Source organism: Calonectris borealis, chromosome 3, assembly GCF_964195595.1.
Source record: "Calonectris borealis chromosome 3, bCalBor7.hap1.2, whole genome shotgun sequence".
Classification (NCBI taxonomy): Eukaryota; Metazoa; Chordata; class Aves; order Procellariiformes; family Procellariidae; genus Calonectris; species Calonectris borealis.
In genome coordinates this window covers 37,806,829-37,832,631 of record NC_134314.1, presented here as the reverse complement: position 1 = coordinate 37,832,631, position 25,803 = coordinate 37,806,829, and the positions used below count along the sequence as shown (strand labels likewise).

The 25,803-nt window shown below is 39.5% G+C and overlaps 1 protein-coding gene and 1 long non-coding RNA gene across 4 annotated transcripts in view; both read right to left on the bottom strand.

The window, feature by feature from the left end:
• Window positions 1–248: 248 nt before the first annotated feature.
• SH3BGRL2 (SH3 domain binding glutamate rich protein like 2) overlaps window positions 249–25,803 on the bottom strand; it is a 54,080-nt gene continuing 28,525 nt past the window's right edge. For all 3 annotated transcript variants that reach the window (XM_075145367.1, XM_075145368.1, XM_075145366.1), the window contains 2 exons: window positions 5,342–5,422; window positions 249–4,215 (listed from right to left, as the gene is read on the bottom strand). In XM_075145367.1, coding sequence (XP_075001468.1) covers window positions 4,201–4,215; window positions 5,342–5,422 — 96 coding nt within the window. In that variant the 3' untranslated portion in view covers window positions 249–4,200. The remainder of the gene's footprint in view (window positions 4,216–5,341; window positions 5,423–25,803) is intronic.
• On the bottom strand, window positions 5,701–25,784 carry LOC142080263 (uncharacterized). Its single transcript, XR_012672916.1, has 3 exons — window positions 25,556–25,784; window positions 22,970–23,167; window positions 5,701–11,719 (listed from the first exon to the last, which is right to left on the bottom strand). It is a non-coding gene; the product is annotated as an uncharacterized LOC142080263 (long non-coding RNA).

Genomic DNA, 25,803 nt, shown 5'->3' with positions numbered 1-25,803 from the left:
TGAAATGCCACAAGGCACTGTCTAAAATCTCAGGGTCCTGCTTCTGAATCATGGTATTCCCAGAATTGGACTCCCTAAATAAATGGCCTGATGGCGGGACAGGGCAGGGAGGGACAACCAAGAAATCCACTGAGAAATCCTCTTCATTTCAGTGATAGCGCTTGGGCTGCTCAACACATGAATCAGATGATAGTTATTTTAAAGTGTAAACATGGATTTAGGGGCTTTACTCCACTTCCCTTGGAAGGTTTGATTGTAGACAGTCAACAAAAAGGAAAAGAAAAAAAAAGAGAAAGCTACACTAAGAGAAGTCAAGAGTTCAGAAGACTCACCCAAAACTGTTTCAACCTTACAAAACATGTGTCTTTTGACTCAGGCCTCAAAATCAATTTACTGCATTATTAAAAAAATAGCAATATAGAAACTACCCCTTTCTCAGTTCAAAGTTTAAGCACATCTAAGAAGACCCTATAGAAACAGTCCTCTTTCTGGCAAGGCACTATCCAGTAGTGTGTGGCACAAACAAAAACACCTCTATCAAAGCCACTGATACAGTGAATGTGCACGTGCACGTCAGCCCACACAGCAATTTTAGCTAGGTTTAGCAAAGATTTAGTTTAATTCACACTGCTCTCCATTTTAAAAAGTGGGGTAGTTACAAGTATTAGCTAAAAATTGGGATCATTTGGTTCTCAAGCATACCTTTATATGCAAGTATTTTAAACAGAATTAAGAATTTGCTATTTCTTTCAATAAATGGCTTTAAGTTTCCACAGACCTTTTCAGTTACCCAATAGTTACATTTCATTATTACAAAACTGGTTTAAAAAATTCCAGATCATCTTGTGTAACAAACTAGAACTCTACTTGCTTCAATTACAAAAATAAGGCTGTCGCACGACAGACCAAATTCACATTCAAGAAACATATATACTTTTTTTTTAAAACTAGCCACTGATAACTCAAAAGCACATATTCTAAGGGACTTACACTGCCAATCCATGCAAGCAAGCAGGATATCTTTGGAGCTAGCATCATCCTCCATACAACTGATTATGCCCATGTGCGTATTCTGAAATAAGCTAAGTTTACCTAACAGCTGTAACAGGACTATCTCTCCACGGAACAGAAGGCTTCTACTCTACAATTATCAAAATTCAAGAGGAGTTTTGTGAAACTAATTTCAGCCTGGAGAAATCAGTGTGGTTTTGCCTTTCACATCAGTAAGCCTGGGATTTCGCCCAGGATTAGTCATGTGTATATACTTACACACTTAGGTAAGTTTTTCAAAACTGGGACTTCAGGCAGTTCTCAAAGTTTACAACATATCAAGTACATGATAAATCCAGGATGGCTTCTCTGTAATCAACTGCGTAATTATGTAAATTTATATCTGTATTCATTTGCAAAGTTAAACATTTTTTGTTAACTTTTTTTTAGGAATAGTTATATTGAACTTGGTGAAGTTAACAATGTACAGCTCCACCTCATGTCACATTCCCTATCTATAGTGAGGTTCAGGTCTCATGAAAATATGGGATTGGTGACAAGAATATCACAATAACTTACTAGAGACAACATAATTCTTAAAAATGCAGATACATATATATGTATATATATATGTATATGCATGTTATCAACTTTCATTCAGGATTCCTCTAGAGAACGTGCTGTAGCTAAGATTTTGACCAGTAAATACAACCATGGACTTGAAATCTGTGTGTGCTCTTGCTCCGTCTAGCTCCCTTACTGAGCTGAGGAGGCATCAGAGGATCCAAAGAGAAACTGATTTATGGATGGACTCCTTTAACATCTCCTTTTTTAAAGCTTTCTTGCCTTTGTACTAGAGGGAAAAGCCACACAGTTGTAAGCAGGTTGTAGCTGAGACAGCACAAACGGGAAGGTAACTTGTTCTTCACTCCAGCAACTGGTAGTCTTGAACATTGTTCATGTCATACCTCAGTATTCGTGAGCAAGCCCTTGTCCAAAATCTGAGAGGCTACAGTTCTCCTGTTGTTCAGCATCTTCAGCAGGGACTTGGATGACAACCTAGCGTGCACCCTCAGCAAATCTGTGAATGACACCTGAATCTGGTTCAGTGGTTGATAACAGCTGGCAGAGTTTCAGTCCAGTAGCATCTGAATAACCTTGAGGACTGGGCCAACAGAAACTTCATGAAGTTTGATAAGGACAAGTAGAAATATTGTTTTGGAACCTTCTCTCAGTTCAAGAGGGATGCGAACAAACTGGAAAGAGTAGGCCTCCACCAAAGCAAAGCAGTCAAGGGCCTAAAGCACACAGCCTGTGAAGAGAGGTTGAGGAAGCGAGGTTTGTTTAGTTTGGTAAGAAGAAGGCTAAGATGTGATCTAATGGTAGCCTACAACTATCTTGAGGGCAGTTACAAAAAGGATGGTGCCAGTCTCTTCCTGTGAGTGCCAGAAAACATAGCAAAGGCAACAGCCACAAATTACAGCCTGGGAGTTAAGGCTGGACATTAAAAGAAAGTTTTCACTAGGAGAGTACTACAGCACCGGCACAGGTTACCTAGAGGGTTATGAGATCTTCATCTCTGTATATTTTTAACACTCTGCTAGACAAACCCATATTTGATCCGAATAGTGTTGGTGTTAGCCCTGATTTTGACAGTGCTGGACCAGATGACCTCCAGTTGTCCCTTCCAACTAAGATGTCTTGGATGTCATTGTTACTGATTTTAACAGAACATGTGATTTGTTGCACAGACAGTGTTGCTTTCTGACACTTTACAAGTTTGGCTTCCTTCAAGCCACGCAGTCTGAGTGATGCTGTGATTGCAAAGAAGCTTTCCCACATAATGGTTGTCTTTCATTTACCCAAAGACATAAGGACATTGGGTATTGGCACTACCCTGTCATTATGAAATCACTTGAGTAAAAGCTACGCTACAGCATAGCTGTTATTTTCATAGCCAGACTTGATTCAAAATGCATAATGCAATTTGACTTTTGTCTAGAATGTATTTTGTAATGGTTATTGGCAAGTCACGGGCCTAAGTTCTGCTATGTACATCAATGCAGTCACACTGGAACAATCTCCTCTTCCTTTACTTGGCTCTTGTTCCTCAGCTGAGCTGACCATCGTGGCCTCATCCACCAAAGCACATGCTCAAATTTCTCATTCTTTGAGGCACCTCCACATTTCCACACCTGGGATATAACAAGGACAACAGCTGGGCGAGTTAGATGTGCTCTTGGACCATGGTAGAGTGTTTAACCATCTATGGGGCTGAGCCCTGGCTCTCAAAGTATCCCCCTGACTCTCATGTGGCTAATGGTGGAGCTGTGTGTTACTGAAGGTAAAGTCAAGATTTTGGCAAAAATTCATTTTAAGACAGCTCCAACTTTGGGTGTTAAGTCTTTCTCAGTTAAGAGATAACTTAATATTATCATTAGCTATGAGACCCCTTCTTCTGAACTACTCAGTATTTTCCACCAAGTGTTTTCCTGCACATTTCACCCACATTTGGAACAGGAACCATGTCAAAATATTTCACTTTGGCACCTCCTCCATGGTAACAACTGTTTTTAAACAGTCAGTTGCAATTTGCATCATGAGACAAATCAAGTTTTCGTGAACAACGTTAGCAGCCCATGTCTCTTACAATAAACATGATTTAGCATAAACATCACAATAAATAAATGTAGAGCAAAAATACGGCAGTTATTTGCTTAGACTGAGATCTTAAAATTGACCGTTTTTGCCTTCTGGATCATAGCCAGTACAAACATTCTAATCACCACCAGCACTTTAACTATCATGATGAGCTAATTTCAACTACAGTAGTTGAAAGAATTAAAAAAGGTGAGGAATCTGACTACATAAGTATATCCATGAACAACAGAAGCCCTACACCTCCACTCCTTATTCTCAAACATACGTGTCTGTTAGAATATCAGTGCCAGTTGCAAAAGCAATCCAAAGACAAAAGTGAAACGTCAACAATGAGTATTTTTAAAAAGGAAGATGAATAGCCCGGCCTTAATTCTGTTTCATATATGTGTTATTAACTCCACATTATTGGAGAGCACTGTCTCATGGCAAGCAGACTACTAATGATGCATGTTTGGTCTATCACAGTGATCCATTAGGGAAGCTGTTGTGTACTGAAGAACGGGGTCATTCATTCAGGAGATGTGCTTGTCGATTCTTCAGATAGGCTTTCTAGGGTTCCGACTCCTATTTAAAAGAAAAGAGGAAAAAACAATTACTAATGCTATGAATACATTCGCATCTCCTGTGTCTGTGACCTTTGCATATAAGGAGCCCCTAACCCTGGTCCACACAGCTGAGGATGCATCGCTCTGAAGTACTACTAGACTGAAGCAGTGATCTCGCCAAGTTTATAAAGACGGTCCTCCAGGCCTACAATAGGAACAGAGCTGCATAGAAGCTGCTATTTCTGACTGCAGTAGGACATCATCTTTTTCCTAGGACTAGTTCTTCAAGCTATAAAGCAAGGCAGGCTGCCAGCATAACCTGCTTTTGTGGTTCCCTGCTGAGGTTCCCTTCTACTCCTCTCCCTCATGGGATCCAGAAATAAATGAATCTCTGGCAGAAGAGGAACTCTATAGATATCCGAGAGCTACCGACCAGGCCTGCAACAGTACTACTACCAAACACAGCTGTATCTACAGTGGCCAAGGGAAGAAAAATTCTCTCCTATGTGTCTGATCTACTGCCCAAAAGTGCACCATACAATCTCTTTGAACAAGCGTCCAGGCTTCCATATGGCAATAAAATCTCGTCTATTATATTGCCCTCAACAGAAAGATGTTAACTGGCTTTGTGTTCTGACCAGTATATATGTATTTGTTAAAGCTTAATTCTTATCCAAAAAGTTGCTATAACTCCTGACTGCTCCAGCATTTCAGCATTTAAAAAAAAAAAATTAATGCCTAATAAATAAATGATGTCCTGGTTGAGCCATTTTGCCAGGCTGTCCCAGTAGGATGATGTTTTGGTGACATAAGCTGCAGATATTCCAGTGATTGAGATCCTAGTTCCATCTCCTGTTATAATTAAGTCAGCTGCTTTCAATTTACATTGATAACGTCAAGGAGAATTCTTTAAACTTCATTTATCTGCTGCCTCAAATTAACTCCCATGTATATGCTTAGTTTCATTTAAAATGCTTTGCTTCTCATGGCAACAGTTTCAATTACCTCGTTAACGTGAAGTTGATATGGACAAGGTATGGATCAAGGCAGTTGTGCATCTGAGCCCACAGAGTTCTTTCGGTTCAAAGAAAATTCAATCTCAATTTTTCAAGTATTCCATTAAAAGTCTACAATACTACACTGACCTTTGATGCCAAAGTAGGTTTCAGTCCAAGAAAGGAGAAGACAGTGTTGCTCTCCTTTGATTCAAAAAAGCCATCGTAATCCTAGAGAGAAAAAAAAAAAAAAAGATGAGTCAACGTTTGTATTCGTATTTTCCTGATTGATCTTACCACACCATGTATTAGACTAAAGGGTGATGTAATAATGCTCAGGAAAATACTGACACTTATCCATATTCTTCTATGCAAACCTAAAAGCTATTCTAAACTGCAATGATATCCCCAACTATAATGGCAAAGAAAAACATACAAATTCTCTAACTGTAACACCTTTCACTACTTTATTTCACAGGAAAATGTAAACATGGACTTGCATTAAAAAGAAATCTATTGTGGGTATATTTTAAAGGTATTTCAGTGCCTAACAATGCAAATAAGTTTCTGACTGGGTTTCCAATCTGTATTTTAGCAAACAAAATACTTCCTAAAATAGAAACCTCCAAGAAGTCATCCTAAAGCAGCTGAACTCCTTACTTCTTCTGTGGTGGAACAGAGACTTCATCATCATTGTATCCTTTGAAATCAGCAATCATATCCCAGCCCTGGACAACCACATAATTAAATACAAAATGTTACCATAAAGAAACTTGTTGTATAGAAAAATAAAAAACAAGCTTCAATATCATGATTAAGTTCCTTTTAGGTTCAGCTGCTTAAGATCAGGTTCTGATCTCAAAGTGTTACTACTGCTTTACTGATTTGTTTATTGCATTGGACACTTGCTACTCTTGTATCATCAGCTGAGCTGACAATATTCAGTTTTCAAGGGAAAAAGAGAAAAACAGAGCACAGCTTAGTGAATGGATTTGCTATATGGCAAGAAGCCAGGAAGTTTCAGGTTCTCTTAGTGGTCTGGCAAAGGTTTCCTCTATGACCACTAGCAAACAATACATCACCCAGTTCAGACTCTTTTCCTCCTCCACATAACTGCAAAATGGAAATATTAATCCTTACTTAACCACTTCTGACATGTAAAATACTCTGTAAATGTCAGGAAATTTCAGGTATGTACTCATCACTACATAGCAATTATCTCTAAATATCTAAGATTAGTAGTTACGCTTAAGTTGAAAGCATTCAGCAAGAGAAATCCCTTTAAATATTGACTGTGCATATACATGCTTTCAATACAGAAAAAGTAACAGGCAGTCTTAGTGCCTCCACATGCTTCCCATCTGTGTAACAGTCATTCCCAACACACCTGACCCCAAAGTTAGCACTTCTTTGGCTCCTAACCTCTAATCTCATTACTTTTTGAGAGCTCATCTCTCATTGTTACAGTTTCAGGTGCTTTCCCTGAAATTGGACCTCAATGTTTCCCCAGCAGCAGCTGCGCTGCTTTGCCCACTTGCCTCCTTCCATTCCTGTCTTCTCTTGAACCTGTAACCTCACAAACCACCCCACAATCACAGGGGACCATGTAAGATAAACAGAAGCAGCTCTAATTGAAAAGCAGAAATCTTTCTCTGATGTGGCTATTCTTGGAAGGCCATCATAGGATATGCAAAGATTAAGAACCTTCTTTTATCATCCAACCAGAGTTTACTCATGCCTAGCCAATATCCACTTGTGCTTACATTTTGGCTTCTCAGATCCTAAGCAGGAAGCAAAAATGGTCTGGGCAAGCATTCTGCTTCCCAGTATTTCTCTGGGTCTTCACAATGCAGTGCGAATCCCTGAATAGCCCTTCATGCCACCTGCCAGACCCAATTATAAGATATACCAAATTATATCCTTGCAGAAGGATGGTTGGTATTTTGTGAAATAACTTTGTAAGGAAAGTGTGTGCTTGTAGATGAAGACTTTACTTCTCTTTGTTCTCTTTTTTTCTCTCCACCAACCTAAAATAAAAGGTTCTTTGGACAGAAAATATATAGTCACCATTGCAGGGATAACATACTTCCCATGAGATCCATAATCATCCTGCAGATGTGCAGAAGTTCTCTTAAAATCTTTATGGTGCACTAGACAAAGATGTTTCACTAGTATTTCCATAATGATATACTGCTGTACCAATGTGAACACAACTGTCCTAGCAAAGTGATACTTTGCAGTCGCATAATCATTCAAATACCCTCAGCTCAGAAGAAAACATAGCTGCACAGAGGCAGTTTCCCAGCATAACACTGTACTAAAAGCATGTGCCCTGAAAGACACAGAGAGGCCAGCAGAAGTGTATGATGGTCATCAGGCCTCAGACATTAGCTGACATAAGTAGAAGGAGTAAACCTTCTTAAGATGGCTTTTTGTTGTCGCCTTCTTAAGAGATGGCGTAGTGCTGTGCTATAGACTCAGGCAATATGTCAGTATTCCAGGACTAAGCTTTATGTCTACTGATCCTTTCAGCTTTCATACACTTGTATATATGGAATCATAGAATCACAGAATCATTTAGCTTGGAAAAGACCCTTAAGATCACCAAGTCCAACCTACCACTGCCAAGTCCACCACTAAACCATGTCCCTAAGCACCACATCTACACGTCTTTTAAATACCCCCAGGGATGGTGACTCAACCACTTCCCTGGGCAGCCTGTTCCAAGGCTTGACAACCCTTTCAGTGAAGAAGTTTTTCCTAATGTCCAATCTAAACCTCCCCTGGCACAACTTGAGGCCATTTCCTCTCGTCCTATCACTTGTTACTTGGGAGAAGAGACCGACACCCACCTCACTACAACCTCCTTTCAGGTAGTTGTAGAGCGCGATAAGGTCTTCCCTCAGCCTCCTCTTCTCCAGGCTAAACAGTCCCAGTTCCCTCAGCCGCTCCTCATAGGACTTTTGCTCTAGACCCTTCACCAGCTTCGTTGCCCTTCTCTGGACACGCTCCAGCACCTCAATGTCCTTCTTGTAGTGAGGGGCCCAAAACTGAACACAGTATTCGAGGTGCAGCCTCACCAGTATGCATCTCCTCTATCTAGTTTTCAGTTCCATGGTTTTTTCTATGCGCGATACATAACTTCCAATGAATACCATCTACGCAATTCACTCTATGGGAAGAGTCAAGTTTATTTGCTTTCACTGCCAGGGGAATGAAACACTTCAAGGAATAAAGCAGTTCTGGAGCAAAGGAAGGTTGACTCTCCCGCAACGATCAGCATCAGAGACTGGAAAACAGACTTTGCAGACAGATGCTGCTTATCGTTATGAGCACAGAACTATTACCATTACTTTTTAAAATATTACCATATGAAGATATTAGAAACAGTTTTAAGTTCCCTCACTGTTAATTTTAGGTATGATCTGTTCTACCTAACCTTGAAATTAAACATATAATTAAACAGAGGAAATAGACAAATTTACATCCATTAAAAAATGATTAAAGGTGATGAACGGATGCTAATTTCTGATTTAATGTAAATTCACAATTAATAGCCAGCAAGTAAATCCAAATAAAATAGACAGATCTCACAACCAGGCCATGGAATAAGCTGAAACAGTACTGAAAGCAACCCCAACAATGCCATGGATGAAAAGAGGACAATGTAATCGTTGAATACCTAGAGGAGTAATAAGTAATACTGAAGCTCTGCAGAAGGATGTTTGATTAAGCCCTTGACTTGAAAAACTGCATGGACATGTTAAACCTGAAAAGGGTGGATGCTGAAAAGCGTCCAGCCTGACTCTGCTAAAAAGATGAAAAGCCATGAGGGACATGAGCTCTACAAGCAACGACACATGAAGACAGTGCCTTATCTAACTGAGAAATAACCTTAATTTTCTCCACTGGGTTCATCTACAAATGAGTCACACTACCTCTGGAGCTGAAGGTAGGGGAGCAATGGGAAGAACAAGGGCACCCCTTTAATATCAGGGCAGGTTTAAATTGCCTTAAGCTGCTCATTACAGCCCTGTAAACTGTAAGCAGCCAACCTGTGGGCAGGCAGCTATTGCAAGCATTTCTGCAGCAGCACATCATTTTCACTCCCCGCCAAGAAAACCCTTTCCTCCTAAGCACACAGGCAGTTTTCATGAACCCCCAGACACCTGTTTGTCTCAATAAGTTTGTCGAAGAGAAGGGTCTCTGTTTGTTCGGGTGAGTCATCATTTCTCATCACCATTTTCAAGTTCTGAGGTTCTCCAGAAGTGTCTTAATCCTAGTACTTCAATTAGCTGTAAAACCATCACTGCTCTAAGACCATGGTTTTTTCACTCTTTGTTAGTAAATTGGAAAGATAAACAGAGTAGGGAAGGATTCACAGCCTGAAAATAGTGTCATAAGAAATAAGACTGCATTCCTGGCTCTGACAATGACTTTGTGACTCAGCTAATCCACCAATATCTGTGAACATCTGTTTACCTTAACTTCTGTAAAGTAATTTAAGACTTAATCATAAAAAGCTTTCTGCAAGTGCTAGTTATCAATTTTTACTTCCAGAAGTACCCAGGCCTGATTTAGTATGTTTCTTCCACATTTTTACAGATTATCAAAGCTGGATTCACTTACTGAAAAAATCGTGAAGGTTAAACAATGAGCTAAACTGAGCAAGTGTATGTTTGAAAGAGCACAAAACCCAGTGGATTGATTCATTTTAAAAGGAGCAGAATATATAATAATCGCAAGAGATTATCCACCAGAAGCAATCTCCCCAATGTTTTTAAATATCTGCATTGCAAAACATATTAAAAAGCTATTGACACTTTCTTACTTTCATGGGGGATGGCGGGTAGAAGCATCATGCTTTTTGATAAAGTAACAGTAAAATTTTAATAGGAGAATTTTCCTACTAATTTCTGCAATGAAAACATATGATCCCAAAACATTCACATGTGGGAAAAAATGTTATAAAAAATGCATAATAGTCCTATAAAAGTTGAAAGAAATCACTTTAGTATGGTAGTTTTTTAAGAGATTTTTGAGAAGCATGATCTCAAAGAACATGATACCAAGGACTCATCAGTTTTGCTTTGGCATGTGGTAGGAGTTCAAAGTGGGCATCCCTGGCTTTCCCTGTAATACAGGCGAGATAACAGATGTTCCGAAAATATCCTGCCATTGACCTTACCTTTTTAAGGAGAGAAAGTCTGTGCTGATTTGGGCCACATGTAAAGACACTAAATTCACGGGTGAGGACATGAAAATTCTTGTCTCACATACAGAACATCCCACTGCTACCAGCAGTAGACACAGAGGCTGAAGAATGAAAATGGTGCCAAGCTCAGTGGAAGCTGAGACCTTCATACACAGACAAGAGCCCAACTTGCTTGCAAGCCAATGGGTTCCACTTGGAAAACCTCTGTGGGACACTCTGCCTCCCACAGAAGGACACCACCATCCGCTGTTTTTGGCAAGGCAGTGGTTCCCTGTTTCTGCACCAGGCTTCACTGCCAGTAGCAAGCTACTACAATCCCCTTGCTACTGTGGCAAGCAGCTCTACTGAGCCAGAGGGTGCTGCGGCTTTGCTGGGAACAGCTGAGCAAGGAAGTGGCTCCCACTGATGCCTGGAGGCATTCAGAAAGCAGCTGTTAACCTAAAAATACACGAGCTTGGCAAACTGCCACCCACTGCCCCACTTCAAAAGGCAACTATGTGCACAAATATAATTTTGACCGTATTGCTTTGAATTATGATCTTTGGTGCTTTCCAGAGCTGGTAATTACACATTATTAACATATAAAATTCTGGCAACATTAGTAGCTGATTAAGGCTACTAAAACTAAGGGGACATAGAGACAGTGGACATGAATCATCAGCGATGCACAAATGCTCAGTCCCTCTGGAAAAGTTGAAAAGTCACAAAAATACAGGTGACAAATCACAAAGACAAGGGTATGAAATGTTACAGAGAACGACAAATGCCAGTTAGGAGAAGAACGTATCTTAGAATGGTTTGAGGGGATAGAGAAGTGACAGGAGTATAAATAAGGCAAGTAAAAAGCTATTTCAAGTCAGAAAAGGTTTCTTAACAGAATAACAGCCATCTGGCTGCTTTAGGCCTGGCTCCTCACCTTTAAAGTCAATGGCAGCTTGATCTCCAAGTGGTCTGAGAAAGACACAGTCCCTCTGTTTTACCAGCAGAATGCTTTGTGGAAAATCAGCAAAGCTAACTGTACTGAAGTTTCAACAGCTCACTACAGAGATAAGCAAAATCTTGCTGGCACGGCATAAAGCGCTTCTTTGCTTTCCCTGCTTCTGCTGAGTGACTCTAAATCAGGATAGAGAGGCAGGCTGTGGCTGCAAAGGTCTTCAGGAGCAAAGTTACCCAGATGGTAATGGGAGGAAGGCTGTGAAGCTCACTGTGGTGGCAGGATGATTTGGTACTAGATGCAGAGCTCAGTGGACCCATGGTGCACATTGCCAAAACACACTAAGGATGCTAAATGGTTACATGGCTTCACCAGAAGGCTGAAGTTCATGAAAGAGAAATGTTATAAGAATTACTAAATACATTAAAGTTACATTTGTTTCAGAAAAATAGCTAGAGATGGGGAGAATACTCAACGGAAGTATTTTATATGCTTGACTCACTTGTAGCCATTCCTAGGCATGTGCTTATGGCCACTGTTGGGACAAGACTGGGCTAGATGGACCTTCAGTCTCACACAATTAAGGCCACTTGTGTTATCTTAAGTCTTATCTTACACAAAGTTTTACAATAACCAGCAAAGTCAAGTGATATTGTCCACTTAGTATGCTGGTAAAAGAAAAAAAGAAAAAAAAAAACAAAAAAGCTTCACACTTAGATAGCTTTGTTTTCAAAATCTGAGTCCTTGCAATTTATCCTGAAACCAAAAGGTGCTGTGGTTGTTTTGCAAAGGCAGGAGAACTCTCTTAATGTCCAGATTATGCAGAAATCCCAACAGCCATCCACTGCCCAAATGCTACAGTGAAGTAAGAGCAACTTAGTCTTTGAGATAGTGGACAAGCATTCAGGAAATCTGGATTTAACTCCTCATTATGACACAAATGCCTTACATCCTTTTGGCATTCATGTGGGTTTTATGCCAATTTACTCCAGTAGGAAAACTGTTGGTCCTTGGGAATTCTCTCCTCCTTAGAAATCCCACTTCCAGGGTAGCTTCTCCTTCTCTCAACAGCAACTGCCAAGTTCACAAAGCTCAACTTGGCTATAGCAGTAGCTGTATCCCAGCTGTGATGTGGAGGCCTTAAGTGTGTTGTATTCCTGGTGCTGGGAAACCAGATCACTGTAGTGATGTTATTACAGACACTGCCATAATTAATTTGGCTCAGCATTTTGTTAAGCAGGTACACTGAGGCTTGTTTAAATAAACACTGTCACTGCTGGGAGAAACTATTTACGACACACGAAAGTTAAAATTGGCAGTACTGCAGTTCAGCATAAATAATTATTTGTGCTTCAAGGAACATAACACAACATGATGGCATTGGGTCAAAGTAAAAGTAAGTAGATTGCATTTACAATTAGCAATTATACAGACACTGTCTATCCATTACTGCAACTGAGATTAGAAGCACATTATATCTAATGAAGTTTCAAAGACAATAACTGTGAATAAAACTCCTCCCAGTAAGTTTCCTTAAAAGAGCAAGTTGGCTTTGTTCATTGTTTGCTTTTAATTTGCAACAAGAGCAAGAGCAAGCTTGTTACACATTTCAGACAAATCCTTATTGCTTACCACACCAAGAAGCAGAAAAACAAGGAACCCGCCCAAATGTAGCTTGCACTGCTTGTTATACAGATTTTTTAAATGCACTAATTATTGGACAGCACTTAAAGATAAGTCTATTGGCATGCTGTTTGAATTTGTTTCTCTTTGGCAACAATTTTTTAATATATGATTATAATCTCTTCATTCTTATAAAAGGGGCAATGTAATTGCTCTTACAAGTAATAATGGAGAACTTAAATGCATTGAATCAGCACTCTGCTACTGACTGAGTTAATACTGTATGCCATTGACAATGAGCTGTTAGCATCCTTCCTGAAAAGGGCAGTCCAGTTCTCTAGGACAGATGACAGTCACTTACTGATCTGATTAGGATTACAATGGAAAGGTCTTACTCAGCACAGCTCTCCTTGGAGAACGAGTGTGTGTGCATGTGTGAGTCTTTTTTAAGATTATATAAACACACAAAAATAAGAAGATCTTGTCTGCACAACACAGGACAGTCTAAACACGACCGTTTTCAATTAGCTAACCTTCTGATAAGATCTCTGCACAGGATTTTTAAAGAGCTTATACAATTGACTCTACAAAGCAACCTGTTACTCCTTTCCTAAGGGCTAGATGTTTATTTCAGTAATCCCTTGTTGTAGGCTCCCAAAAACAAAGGCTTTAATAAAAAGGAGGCAGATGTCATCTACAGCTCTGTTGTTCGAATAGTACATAACAAACTCGGGCTGATGTTTGTCATTCATTCAGCAACCGTGACACAGTACACAGACATCAACTTTCTAAGAACCAATATCCCTCACCTCTAAGATGGAGTCAAAGTGCAGAAGGGCTTCCCCCCATCTAAGCACTGAAGACCTCAAGCTGACATAGTGCCCACCTGGGGCAGGGGAATATTCAGGGGGAGTTAGTGGCAGAATCAGTAAATACTATGATAATAACATATCATCATAGAGGTGCCACCTCTCCCTTTTGGGCACCTTCCAGCTCATCATATTATTTACAAGTTGTTTGGATAAGAATTTTATCAAATCAAACCATGACAAGAGTTTGAGAGAGGGAGGGACTGAAATGTCAGGGAGTTAACTGTGGTAGTCATCCTTTTACATGAAATCATGGCTAAGAGACATAAATTGACCGTGCTGCACAGAAGAACTGCATGCACATGTTTTAACTTGGACATGTTTTAAGGTAGCTGTAACTTTACAAGGGACATGACAACCACATGTTGGTTGTTTTTCCTTTTAAAACATTTTACTCATGTCAATATTAGGTGACATCTCAGAGAACTAAATGAAATATGGATTTTCCCCTTCCATTTGTTTATTTTAGGAATCGGACACTGGCAGAATCATCTTTCAACCTTTCCTTTGTTTTCTGTGGTTCCTTCAGAGGAGAACAGAAATGTGAATCTACTAAAGAAAGAAGAAAGCCACACTAATTGTAATGGCACTGCAATGTATTAACAACATTTTTACTTACAAATGGATTATAAACTTTGCTGTATCTTCAAAGTATGTCTTAGAACATAATCATATTAGCACAATTACAAGTGAAACAGTGGTGCACTAGATTTCTTATTTCATCCTGCATCCATATCCTGTGCAATACTATGTGCCCTCAAAGTATTACTGTCACCTAGTAAGCTTTCTTATCCTTTCTTCGGTATCTTTTAATAGACCAGGCCCTTTAAACAAAGTAGTCATGATGCTGTTAATGTTAATCTTAATCAACATTAATCTTCAAAGTGTTATCATCCTGTGTATAGCCCTCACCCAGAACTGGGTTAAAAGACCAGTTAATAAGAAACCAGAATGATGAAGCTAGTGAGTGGGTGTTTGATTGGAGGAGATCAAGATGTATATGTTTTAATTTAAGAACACTATGGTGATAGATAGAATCCACAACAAACTAAACTATATTGCTCGCTTCTGTAATTTTAAACAATGAAGACTTGTTGCTTAGAAGTTAGGTAACTAACAGGTGTGTGTTTTAGAAGTAGTGATAATTAATTTTAGCTATGGAAACTATAAACAGACGTGGTCCAAGCATGGCTCAGGGACAAATTGCGACCCTATAAGGTAAAGAGGAAATAAGTTCATGAAGAGTTCACTAACCTGCTGACCACCAGAGACCACCCGAGACCCCCAAGAAGACCCTAAAGGTTTTAGTGCGCATGTGTTTAAGATGATGTAATATTATAATTAGTTCTCGGAAATGTAATGAATATGTAACAAGGAAACTTAAAATATGTATGAGAAGCATGGATATAAACAGACAGGTGACTAGACCAGGTGTGCTTGATTTGTGGCAAGTCCACCGAGCACCCAGGCCTGAATAAAACAATATCTCTCCTGAGCGTGTGGAATTGGTTACTTGCACGCCGGGCACGAATCCGCTTTTCGGACAACAGTTTTTGGCGACCCAGGTGGGACTGCTGTGAAGCCTTGCCCGGATCGACTTGCCAGCTCTCGGTGGGGAGACCCTGCTCTCTGGACTCCAGCGCGCACCGACCTTTTGATCGGGGACTCCGTGAGTATTCTCCCCGACCAGAGCAGGTGAGCGACTCAACGGTGCAACGCTAAGGTAAATGAGATATTGTTCTGGAGTATAAAACTGTGCATGCATTTGGTAAGGAATTGTGGCCACAGGTAAAGAGGTATATTCATATGCGTTTGACAGTGACGACTGGAGTATATGAAGTTGTAGGCGCCAGGGGTAAACCGGTATATTCATATGCGTTTGACAGTGACGACTGGAGTATATGAAGTTGTGGTAAAGAACGTTCTTTTTTTGGTAAAGATATGGGAGCTCAACCATCAAAAGTAACACCTTGTTCCCCCTTAGGATGCATCATTAAACATTGGGGAAAATTTGGGGGTAATCCTTTGAGAAAGGATAAATTAATTGAATATTGTACTAAATGGTGGCCAATGTATAAATTAGAAGATGAGGAAAAATGGCCAGAATTGGAAACCTTGCAATATAATACTATTTTACAATTAATGTTATGAGGTACCTTATGTAATTTGTTTTTTTTTTCTTTGAGAAATGATCATGAAATTTGGAAAAAATATAAACTTTTAGATTTAGATTTTAATGTGATGATGATGATGATGGAAAATAAGGAACCAAAAGTGCATTGTTGTTCTGCTTGTAGCATAGGAAAATGATGTTTAAAACTAGGAGAAGAAGAGGAAGATACACAAATGTTAGTACCACCAAGTAAAAATGAAACTTCTGAAACCGAAGCAAGAGGAAGCAATACTTTTAGTCCGATAGCTGGCAGGACTAGAACCCAGCAAGGGTTAGCACCCCTTCGCCAGGCAGTGGGCCCAAGGGGGGAGCCAGTATTTGTGAAAGTACCATTTACAACTTCTGATTTAATGAATTGGAAAGAATTAGCAGGATCATGTCGAAAGAATCCAGAAAAGGTGTATAGATCCTTTCGAACAATTATTGAAAATCATAATCCAGATTGGAAAGATATTCAAATTCTTTTGAATAATTTGTTTACTCCTGAAGAAAAGAGGGTAGTATTAGAAAAAGCAAATATGGAAAATGAAAGAATAAATGCAAGAGAAGGTCCTGCTCATTTTATGCCAACTCAAGACCCAAATTGGAATCCTAATAGTAATGATGGGAAATTGATGATTAAACAGTATCAACAATTAATTTTGTATGGAGTAAAGAATGGAATATCCCGCCCAAAGAATTTGGCGAAATTGACTCAAATAATTCAGGGAAAAACAGAGGACCCATCCACCTTTTATGAACGATTATGTGAGGCAGCTAGGAAATGGACAGACTTAGATCCTGAGACTGATGAGAATAGAGCAATATTTACTACTTTGTTTGTAGGGCAAGCTGCTCCAGATATTCGAAAGAAATTGCAAAAAGTGGATGGGATTACAGGAATTACTATATCACAGTTAATTGAAATTGCTTATAAGGTGTATAACAATAGGGAAGAGGAGGAAGAGAAAAATCAGGAAAAAGAAAAAATAAAAGACAGGAAACAAAAAGCTGCTATTTTAGCAGCTGCTTTTGTAAATGCCCAAGGATCAGCTGGAGGAAGAGGTAGAAGATATTTGAGAGGTAGAGGTAGAGGGTATTTGAGAGGAAAAGGCGGAGGAGGTAGAGATATGTTTAAACAATATACCCCATTAGGATTTAATCAATGTGCTGTATGCAAGAAACAGGGACACTGGAAGAGTGAGTGTCCAGAGAACAAAGGAGTAGTCATGACTCAGTCACAGCAGATACCACCTGAAGCTGATTTACTTATGATGGGAGGAGACTCTGAATGATGGGGACCGGGGGTAGAAAATGATATTTTCCCAGCTGAGCCCCTGGTTCCAGTAAAGCTGGGAGATGAAGTAGTCGATTTTTTAGTAGATACTGGAGCAAAATATTCTGTTATAAATACATGTAAAGGACCAATGAGTAAATTTAATGTATCTATTGTTGGGGTCACGGGAAAGAAGGAGATAAGGCCTTTTTTGAAACCTTTAAAATGTAAAATTGGAGGAAAAACACTGATGCATGAATTTTTATATATACCGGAATGCACCATGCCTCTCTTAGGACGGGATTTATTGAATAAATTGGGAGCACAAATCAACTTTAAAAAAGGAAGAATCCAAGTTCATTTTCCTGAAGCTAATGCCTGGCAAGCCCAAGTTTATTTATTACAGACAAACACAGATGAATCTGAAGAAATTCCAGAAGAGATTAAAGATGCAGTTTACCCTTTTGTTTGGGCAACAGAGAAACCAGGAAGAGCGAAAAATGTGGAACCGGTAAAAGTTGAATTGAAAACAGGAGCTCGACCGGTAAGAAAGAAACAATATCCTATTAGTATAGAAGCCAGAAAAGGTTTGGAACCAATAATAAATAATTTTCTTAAATACGGACTTTTAAGAGAATGTCAATCTGATTATAATACTCCTGTCCTTCCAGTGAAAAAGCCACATAACCAAGGATATAGGCTGGTTCAAGATTTAAGAGCAATAAACCAGTTAGTGGTGGACATTCATCCAATAGTCCCTAATCCATATACGCTGTTAACAACTATCAATGAATCAAATGCATATTTCTCTGTTATAGATTTGAAAGACGCTTTCTTTTGTATACCTCTGGAAGAAAACAGCCAAAAGATTTTTGCCTTTGAATGGGAAGATCCCTCGACTGGGAGGAGGACTCAGCTCTGCTGGACCGTGCTGCCACAAGGGTTTAAAAATAGCCCAACCATCTTTGGAGCAGCTCTGAATAAGGAACTGGAACAGTGGTCCGGTAAGGAAGATCAAATCACCCTCCTTCAATATGTTGATGACATCCTATTGGGAGCAGATACCATTGAAATCTGCAAAGAAAAGACTGTCAGCCTCCTAAACTTTTTGGGAATGGCTGGGTATAGGGTGTCAGAGAAGAAAGCACAAATTGCAAAACAAACTGTAATTTATTTGGGGTTTGAGATTTCCCAAGGACAGCGAAGATTGGGAAATGGTAGAAAAGAAGCCATTTGCAGGATGGCACCCCCTCAATCTAAAAGAGAGTTGAGAGGATTTTTAGGAATGGCTGGATGGTGTCGCCTTTGGATTCCAAATTATGGTTTGATGGCAAAACCACTGTATGAGGCAACCAAAGGCCCTGAAGAATTGTTAGAATGGACTCCAGAGTGCCGAAAAAGTTTTGATGACATTAAACAGACTTTAATGAAAGCTCCAGCTTTAGGACTTCCAAATTTGACCAAACCCTTTGAGCTATTTGTGCATGAGAAGAGACATGTAGCTATGGGGGTTTTGACTCAACTTTTGGGAGACTGGAAAAGACCAGTGGCTTACTTTTCCAAACAATTAGATAAAGTAAGCTCAGGATGGCCTAGCTGCTTGCGGGCAGTTGCGGCAACAGTTCTCATCATTCAAGAAGCTAGAAAATTGACATTGGGACAGAAAATAACGGTTCACGTCCCGCATGCGGTACTTGCAGTACTGGAACAAAAAGGACATCATTGGCTAACCCCTAGTCGTTTGTTACAATATCAGGCTTTGTTAGTGGAACAAGACGACATCATTTTGAAAGTGAGTACAATTTTAAATCCTGCCTCTTTAATGCCAAGTGAAAAAGAGAGTGATCTTAACCATGATTGTTTACAAGTTATCGAACAGGTGTATGCCAGCAGGCCAGATCTGAAAGATGTCCCTCTCCAAACTCCGGATGAAGAATTATTTACTGATGGAAGCAGCTTCGTTGTAAAAGGAGAAAGGAGGGCTGGTTATGCCGTGGTAACTTTAACTGAAGATCGAGAAGTAAAAGCATTACCTCCAAATACATCCGCCCAGAAAGCAGAAATTATAGCCCTCACAAAAGCCTTAAATTTGGCTAAAGGTAAAAGAGTTAACATCTATACAGATTCTAAATATGCTTTTGGAGTTGTGCATGCTCATGGAGCAATATGGAAGGAGCGAGGACTTTTATCTGCTAGCGGTACCCCTATAAAATACGGAACCGAGATTTTGAATTTGTTGGAAGCAGTACAGAAACCTAAAGAAGTTGCGGTGATTCATTGTAAAGCTCATCAAAAAGGGGACTCAAAAGTAATACAAGGAAATCGAAAAGCAGACGAGGCTGCTAAACGTGTAGCATTAAATACTATGATTTATGTTTTAATTCCATCAAAAGAAATTCAGGTGGAATCCCCAAATTATAATGAGAAAGAAAATAAATTAGCTATGTTATTACATTGTAAGAAGAATGATCAAGGATGGTGGATAACTTCTCATGGACAATGTATAGTAACCCCTGAAATTATGAAGAAATTAATGGTCAAAACCCATGCTGAAACACATATGGGAGCAGAGGCAATGGTGGAATCAGTAAGACGATATGCGATAGGAACCAAAATGTTATTGATTGCTAAAAGTGTGAGTAATAAATGTGAGATTTGTCTTAGGAACAATCCAAAAATACAAATTTGACCCCCTCCTGGAGAGGTAAAAAGAGGCATAACTTCCGGTGAGTATTGGCAAATAGATTTTTCAGAGTTACCGCGATGTAACCAATACCGATATCTATTGATATTGGTAGATACCTTCTCTGGATGGCCGGAAGCTTTCCCGTGTCGAACCAACAAAGCAAAAGAGGTTGTAAAACATTTGTTGAAAGAAATAATTCCAAGGTTTGGAGTCCCTTTAGGAATATCCTCAGATAGAGGTCCACATTTTGTAGCAGAGGTTGTTAAAAACATGAGTGAAACATTAGGGATTAAGTGGGATCTCCATACCCCTTGGAGACCTCAATCTAGTGGGCAGATGGAAAAGATGAATCAAACATTGAAAAGACAAATTTCTAAAATATGTCAGGAAGCTCAATTGAAGTGGATCGAAGCCTTACCACTTGCCTTGTTGAGAATTAGGGTGACCCCTAGAGCTAAAGAAAAAGTGAGTCCATTTGAAATTTTATATGGAAAACCTTATAGTGTTAATTTGACAGGAGGATCAGAACAAATGCATGTAATAGGAGAAAAAGTATTAACTGAATATCTTTTATCTTTGAGTAAGGTGTTGAATTCTTTCCATAAGTATGTCCTTTTGAAGACACCTTTACCTCTTGAATTTCCAGTACACTCATTTAATCCAGGGGATCAAGTTTATTTGCGAACGTGGAAGGACGACCCTCTTGGAGAAAAGTAGAAAGGACCTTTCCAGGTGCTGTTAATAACAAACACTGCTGTGAAACTAGAAGGAATAGATTCTTGGATTCATTATACGAGGATTAAAAAAATTCCACCTGGACTGTGGACATCTGTATGTAAGGAACCATTGAAGTTAACTTTGCGGCGTGTTCAATGAGATACTGGAGATGCTGCTAAATTAGTGTAACAATTTGATTTTGAACAGAATTAAATTAGAGAGAGAAGGAAGATGTAAAATGTGTTGTTGTTAATAATAACGATCAGTCAGATTGATTCTCAATTTTTGTTATAGAAATCGAAATATCTGGGAACTTTTAGCCCGAGAAGTAACCGACATGTCTTCCTTTTGTATTGCAGCCGAAAATTCTGTGGGAGAGATGTATAGTTCTTGTTTGGTAAGAAAAGATATAAATTATACCTCCCAAGCACTTTCGACTATTGGTATGGAAATGACACAAATAAGAGAAGCCACACTTGAAAACAGGGCTGCAATTGACTATTTACTTTTAAGACACAATCATGGCTGTGAAGAATTTAAAGGAATGTGTTGTTTTAATTTGAGTGATAATTCACAGTTAGTAGAGAAGAAAATTCAACAATTAAAAGATTTGGCATATGGGTTTAAAGAACGGGAAGGATTAGATTTTTCTTGGTTGTTCTCGTGGCTTCCGAATTTAAATTGGCTTAGACAATTATTTTTGTTTGTGGTACTGATCGTTATTTTAATTATGATTACATGTTGTATGATTCAATTTGTATCTTTTTGTAGAAAATAAGTATTATGAGACTCATGATGCTTAACATCATAAGTCTCAAAGGGGGGAATTGTTAATGTTAATCTTAATCAACATTAATCTTCAAAGTGTTATCATCCTGTGTATAGCCCTCACCCAGAACTGGGTTAAAAGACCAGTTAATAAGAAACCAGAATGATGAAGCTAGTGAGTGGGTGTTTGATTGGAGGAGATCAAGATGTATATGTTTTAATTTAAGAACACTATGGTGATAGATAGAATCCACAACAAACTAAACTATATTGCTCGCTTCTGTAATTTTAAACAATGAAGACTTGTTGCTTAGAAGTTAGGTAACTAACAGGTGTGTGTTTTAGAAGTAGTGATAATTAATTTTAGCTATGGAAACTATAAACAGACGTGGTCCAAGCATGGCTCAGGGACAAATTGCGACCCTATAAGGTAAAGAGGAAATAAGTTCATGAAGAGTTCACTAACCTGCCGACCACCAGAGACCACCCGAGACCCCCAAGAAGACCCTAAAGGTTTTAGTGCGCATGTGTTTAAGATGATGTAATATTATAATTAGTTCTCGGAAATGTAATGAATATGTAACAAGGAAACTTAAAATATGTATGAGAAGCATGGATATAAACAGACAGGTGACTAGACCAGGTGTGCTTGATTTGTGGCAAGTCCACCGAGCACCCAGGCCTGAATAAAACAATATCTCTCCTGAGCGTGTGGAATTGGTTACTTGCACGCCGGGCACGAATCCGCTTTTCGGACAACAATGCCTTCAAGAATAAACACCTTCTCCCCAAGAAAGTATGGCACAATAGGAAGTTTCCATTCCATGCAAAGGAGAATTAGTATCCCAAACAAAACTGTTAGTAGCTTCTGTCACGCTTACTGATTATCCATAAGTTCTGCAGAACATCAATGTCATAAATATAAAAATCTAAAAGAAAAAGATTTGTGGTATTTTCTACTATCTCCTATAAAGGTGACAATTCTCATTTTATACTGGTCACCTTGAAATGTTTTAAAATACATAAACATCCTATATTATTATATTTAGGAAATAGAGTGTCTGAAAACAGAGTAAGTTATCTCCAGAGATGTACCAAATCTTTGACAGCTATCATCTTTATGTGGTGGGATGGTTTACAAGAAAATACCTGCTACTTCACCTTGAAACAGCTATTCATGAAGTTTAGAAAGCAGAGAGGAAAGAGTCAAAATAAAAATTGCGGTGCCCAACAGGAATGAACTATCTCCGCTACAGGGTAAACAGCAGCACTAAGACATTACTGATACCAGTTCCAACTGCTCTGGGGAAGATAAAATTCTTGGATTATTTTATTTTTACTGAGTTGTGGAGTTTCTGTTTTTTAAGCTCTAACACTGGGCAGGCTGGCTACTCTGCACTTTGCCTTTGGTACCACACTTCCTTTTATTAAGTACATATCACACAGAACTAAAGCTCTTTGCCTCAGGACACAGAAAAGCAGTGGTGAAGTGGACAGCAAAAGCATAGGCATAGCCTGTAAGTTACAACCATACAGACCTTGAACAGTATCTTGCCAACATGCAGAAGACACATGGGCAGGGGTTGCTTTCCAATGCCAGCTTTGCCTTCTATATTCCTTGCTTGAGAAAAGGGCTTCATCAGGAAGATAAACAGTGCTGTGACACCGGCCCCAAGTCACTCACATTCAGCCTAGGGTCTGTGGACACCTGTGAGCCACAAACTGCCCTAATGCAACTGCAAAAGGTAATTAAGAACGATTTCAAACAAACAGCTTCAACTGGCCATACAGGAGACTCTACCTCTGATAAAAAAAACAATTAATCAAGAAAGTTTCAGCATCATCCATCATTAACAACTGTTACATGATTTCTCAGCAATTCACACTAACTTTTATCTAGCGAGATTATTCCTTTTCTAAAGACAGACCCAGACCACCAAGATGCTAAGTGAGTCAGGTAAGAGATCTCCAATGGTGCGGGGAATCAAATGTAGACTTGCTGAATACCAAATTAACCTCACAACTGCCCTAGCTCCTGAAGTAACCACACTACAGCAGGCGTGCGAAGGTGAATTCTGCCACGTTGCTTGGGGATTTAGAGAGACAGAGTTCAAGCTCTCTGTATCTTGTAGGCACAAGAATAATTACAAACTCCCCAACAACAGGCCAGGGCAGAAACTCTGAGGTGGCCTCTAGCCAGTTTTCTTAAATCCTCTCTTTCCTCTTCTTTCTCTTATCAGTGAGTAGTTACTGATTTATCATTTGACACATACAAAAAAGGAACAAAAAGAAATGTGTATGAATCTTTCCAGGATCTCTAAAAAAACCAGAAGAGACTGATACTTAACAGTGCAAAGAAATCAGTGCCACAGTAATTGCCTGTGCACTAAATAGTTTCCTGAGAACAGTGCACCTCTTTCAGCAGCCTATTTTATTTCTTTCTTGTCTATAGGCTTTCACTGTTTTGATGGAGTTGATACCCATATATTACATTTCAGGGAAGGACAATAAATATCACATATCTCTGTCTCTACTGCTGTACCCACTAGGCACTCTATCAGGACTTACCCTAACACTCTAAACCATATGAGCAGCTTAAAAAAAAAAAGAGTCAGCCTGCTATGTAAATATTTTTCCTTCAGCTCTAACTCCCACCTGGAAACAGATTTCCTTTTAATTTTGGTTGGCCTAAATTTCAGGCAATCTCACATCAGTGGCAGGTTTCTGCATATAAAACTGTCACTGCTTCAAACTGCTAACTTGCAGCTTTGTAAGGTTAAAATTAGAGTGCAGTTTCACTGGGAAGTGGAGATGTCCAATCTTCTGAAAGATCCAGAAGGCAACTCTAGTCTAAGAAGGATTATGTATTCAATTGTGGAGATTTCAGAGAAAGCAGAAGAGGAAGGTGTGAGGCACAGGCCTAATTTCAGAAATCACTTCTCCAGCATTTCTTGCTTGCTGCTTTAAGAGCTCTCCATGTCCAGCGTTCTGGCCACTGCAGATCCTGTTTGGATACAGGTAACTCACCTACCATATGAAGAAGCTAGAGCCCTAGCTGGGAGCTGCAAATTCCAATCCAGAAGCCACAGGCCCAAAATTTAAGCATTTCACTGCTTGGCATCATGCTATAGTCCCTTCGTGAATCTGGCCCTAATCTGCAGTGATCCCTCCATCTGTCTGGACTGTCCATGGTCCTTGTAAAAAATGTAACAGTAAGTAATAAGTAAGTAAGGATAAGTAATTATTTGTTCATTCTTTTAAATAGTGTTTTTAACGTGCAGGATACTGAATAGTTAGTGCTAGGTTGGATCCTACCAGCAGTACTTTAGAAAAATCTGAATAACTCACGTGCAAAATCACTGATCTCGCCGTGTAAAATAAATTCACAATGGGAGGTAAAGCATTTAGAAATTTTTCTGTAACCTTGAAAGCAAAGGATTTAGTTAGTAAAAACTTAGAAAATTAACTACAGTCGTCATGTTCCTGTTTTTACTGGGTCTGGCTGGCATGGAGTTAACTTTCTTCACAGCAATCCCTATGGTGCTGTGTTTTGGATCTGTGACTAAAACAGTCTTGATAACACACCAATGTTTTGGCTATTGCCAAGCATTGCTTACACAGCATCAAGGCCTTCTTTGTTTCTCACTCTGCTCCCCCCTGCCACCCCCAGAGAGTAGGCTGGGAGTGGGCAAAAGGTTGGGAGGAGACACAGCTGGGACAGCTGACCCCAATCAGCCAAAGGGATATTCCATGCCATATGTCATGCTCATAAAAAACTGGAGAGTGTTTGTTTGTCTTCCAAGGTAGCCATTGCTTGGACTTTGGCTGGGCATCGGTCTGCTTTTGGGAGATGGTGAGTGATTGCGTTTGCATCATTTGGTTTTTTTTCCCTTTCCTTCGATTATTAAACTGTCTTTATCTCAACTCATGAGTTCTCTTGCTTTTGCTCTTCCTATTTTCTCCACCATTCTGCTGGGAGCTGGGGGGGAAGGCAAGGAGCTGTGTGGTTGCTGGCTGGGGTCAACCCACAACAATCCTTTTTGGCTCCTGAACAGGCACTCAAAAAGGTTCGAGATAATGACAGACTTGATCAGAGTGTGCTAGACTGAATACAGCTGTTATACCTTCTTAGCTCTTACTTGGCAGGCTGTTACTTTGTGTTGCCGATCATGATGTTGACTTGCTTGTTCTTGATACTGATTTGTTTTTTCCCTCAGTTGCTCTGCTGCTTGCTCCCTTTCTTCCTGCACATCAAACTCAAGAGGTTGTTACTGGCTGTTTTCAGCTTTTGCTGTTTGCCGTGTTGTTTATCACTTTCTTTTGCTTTGCCTGGGAGAGCCATGATAAAAACATTGGCCTTGAGCCTAATCTG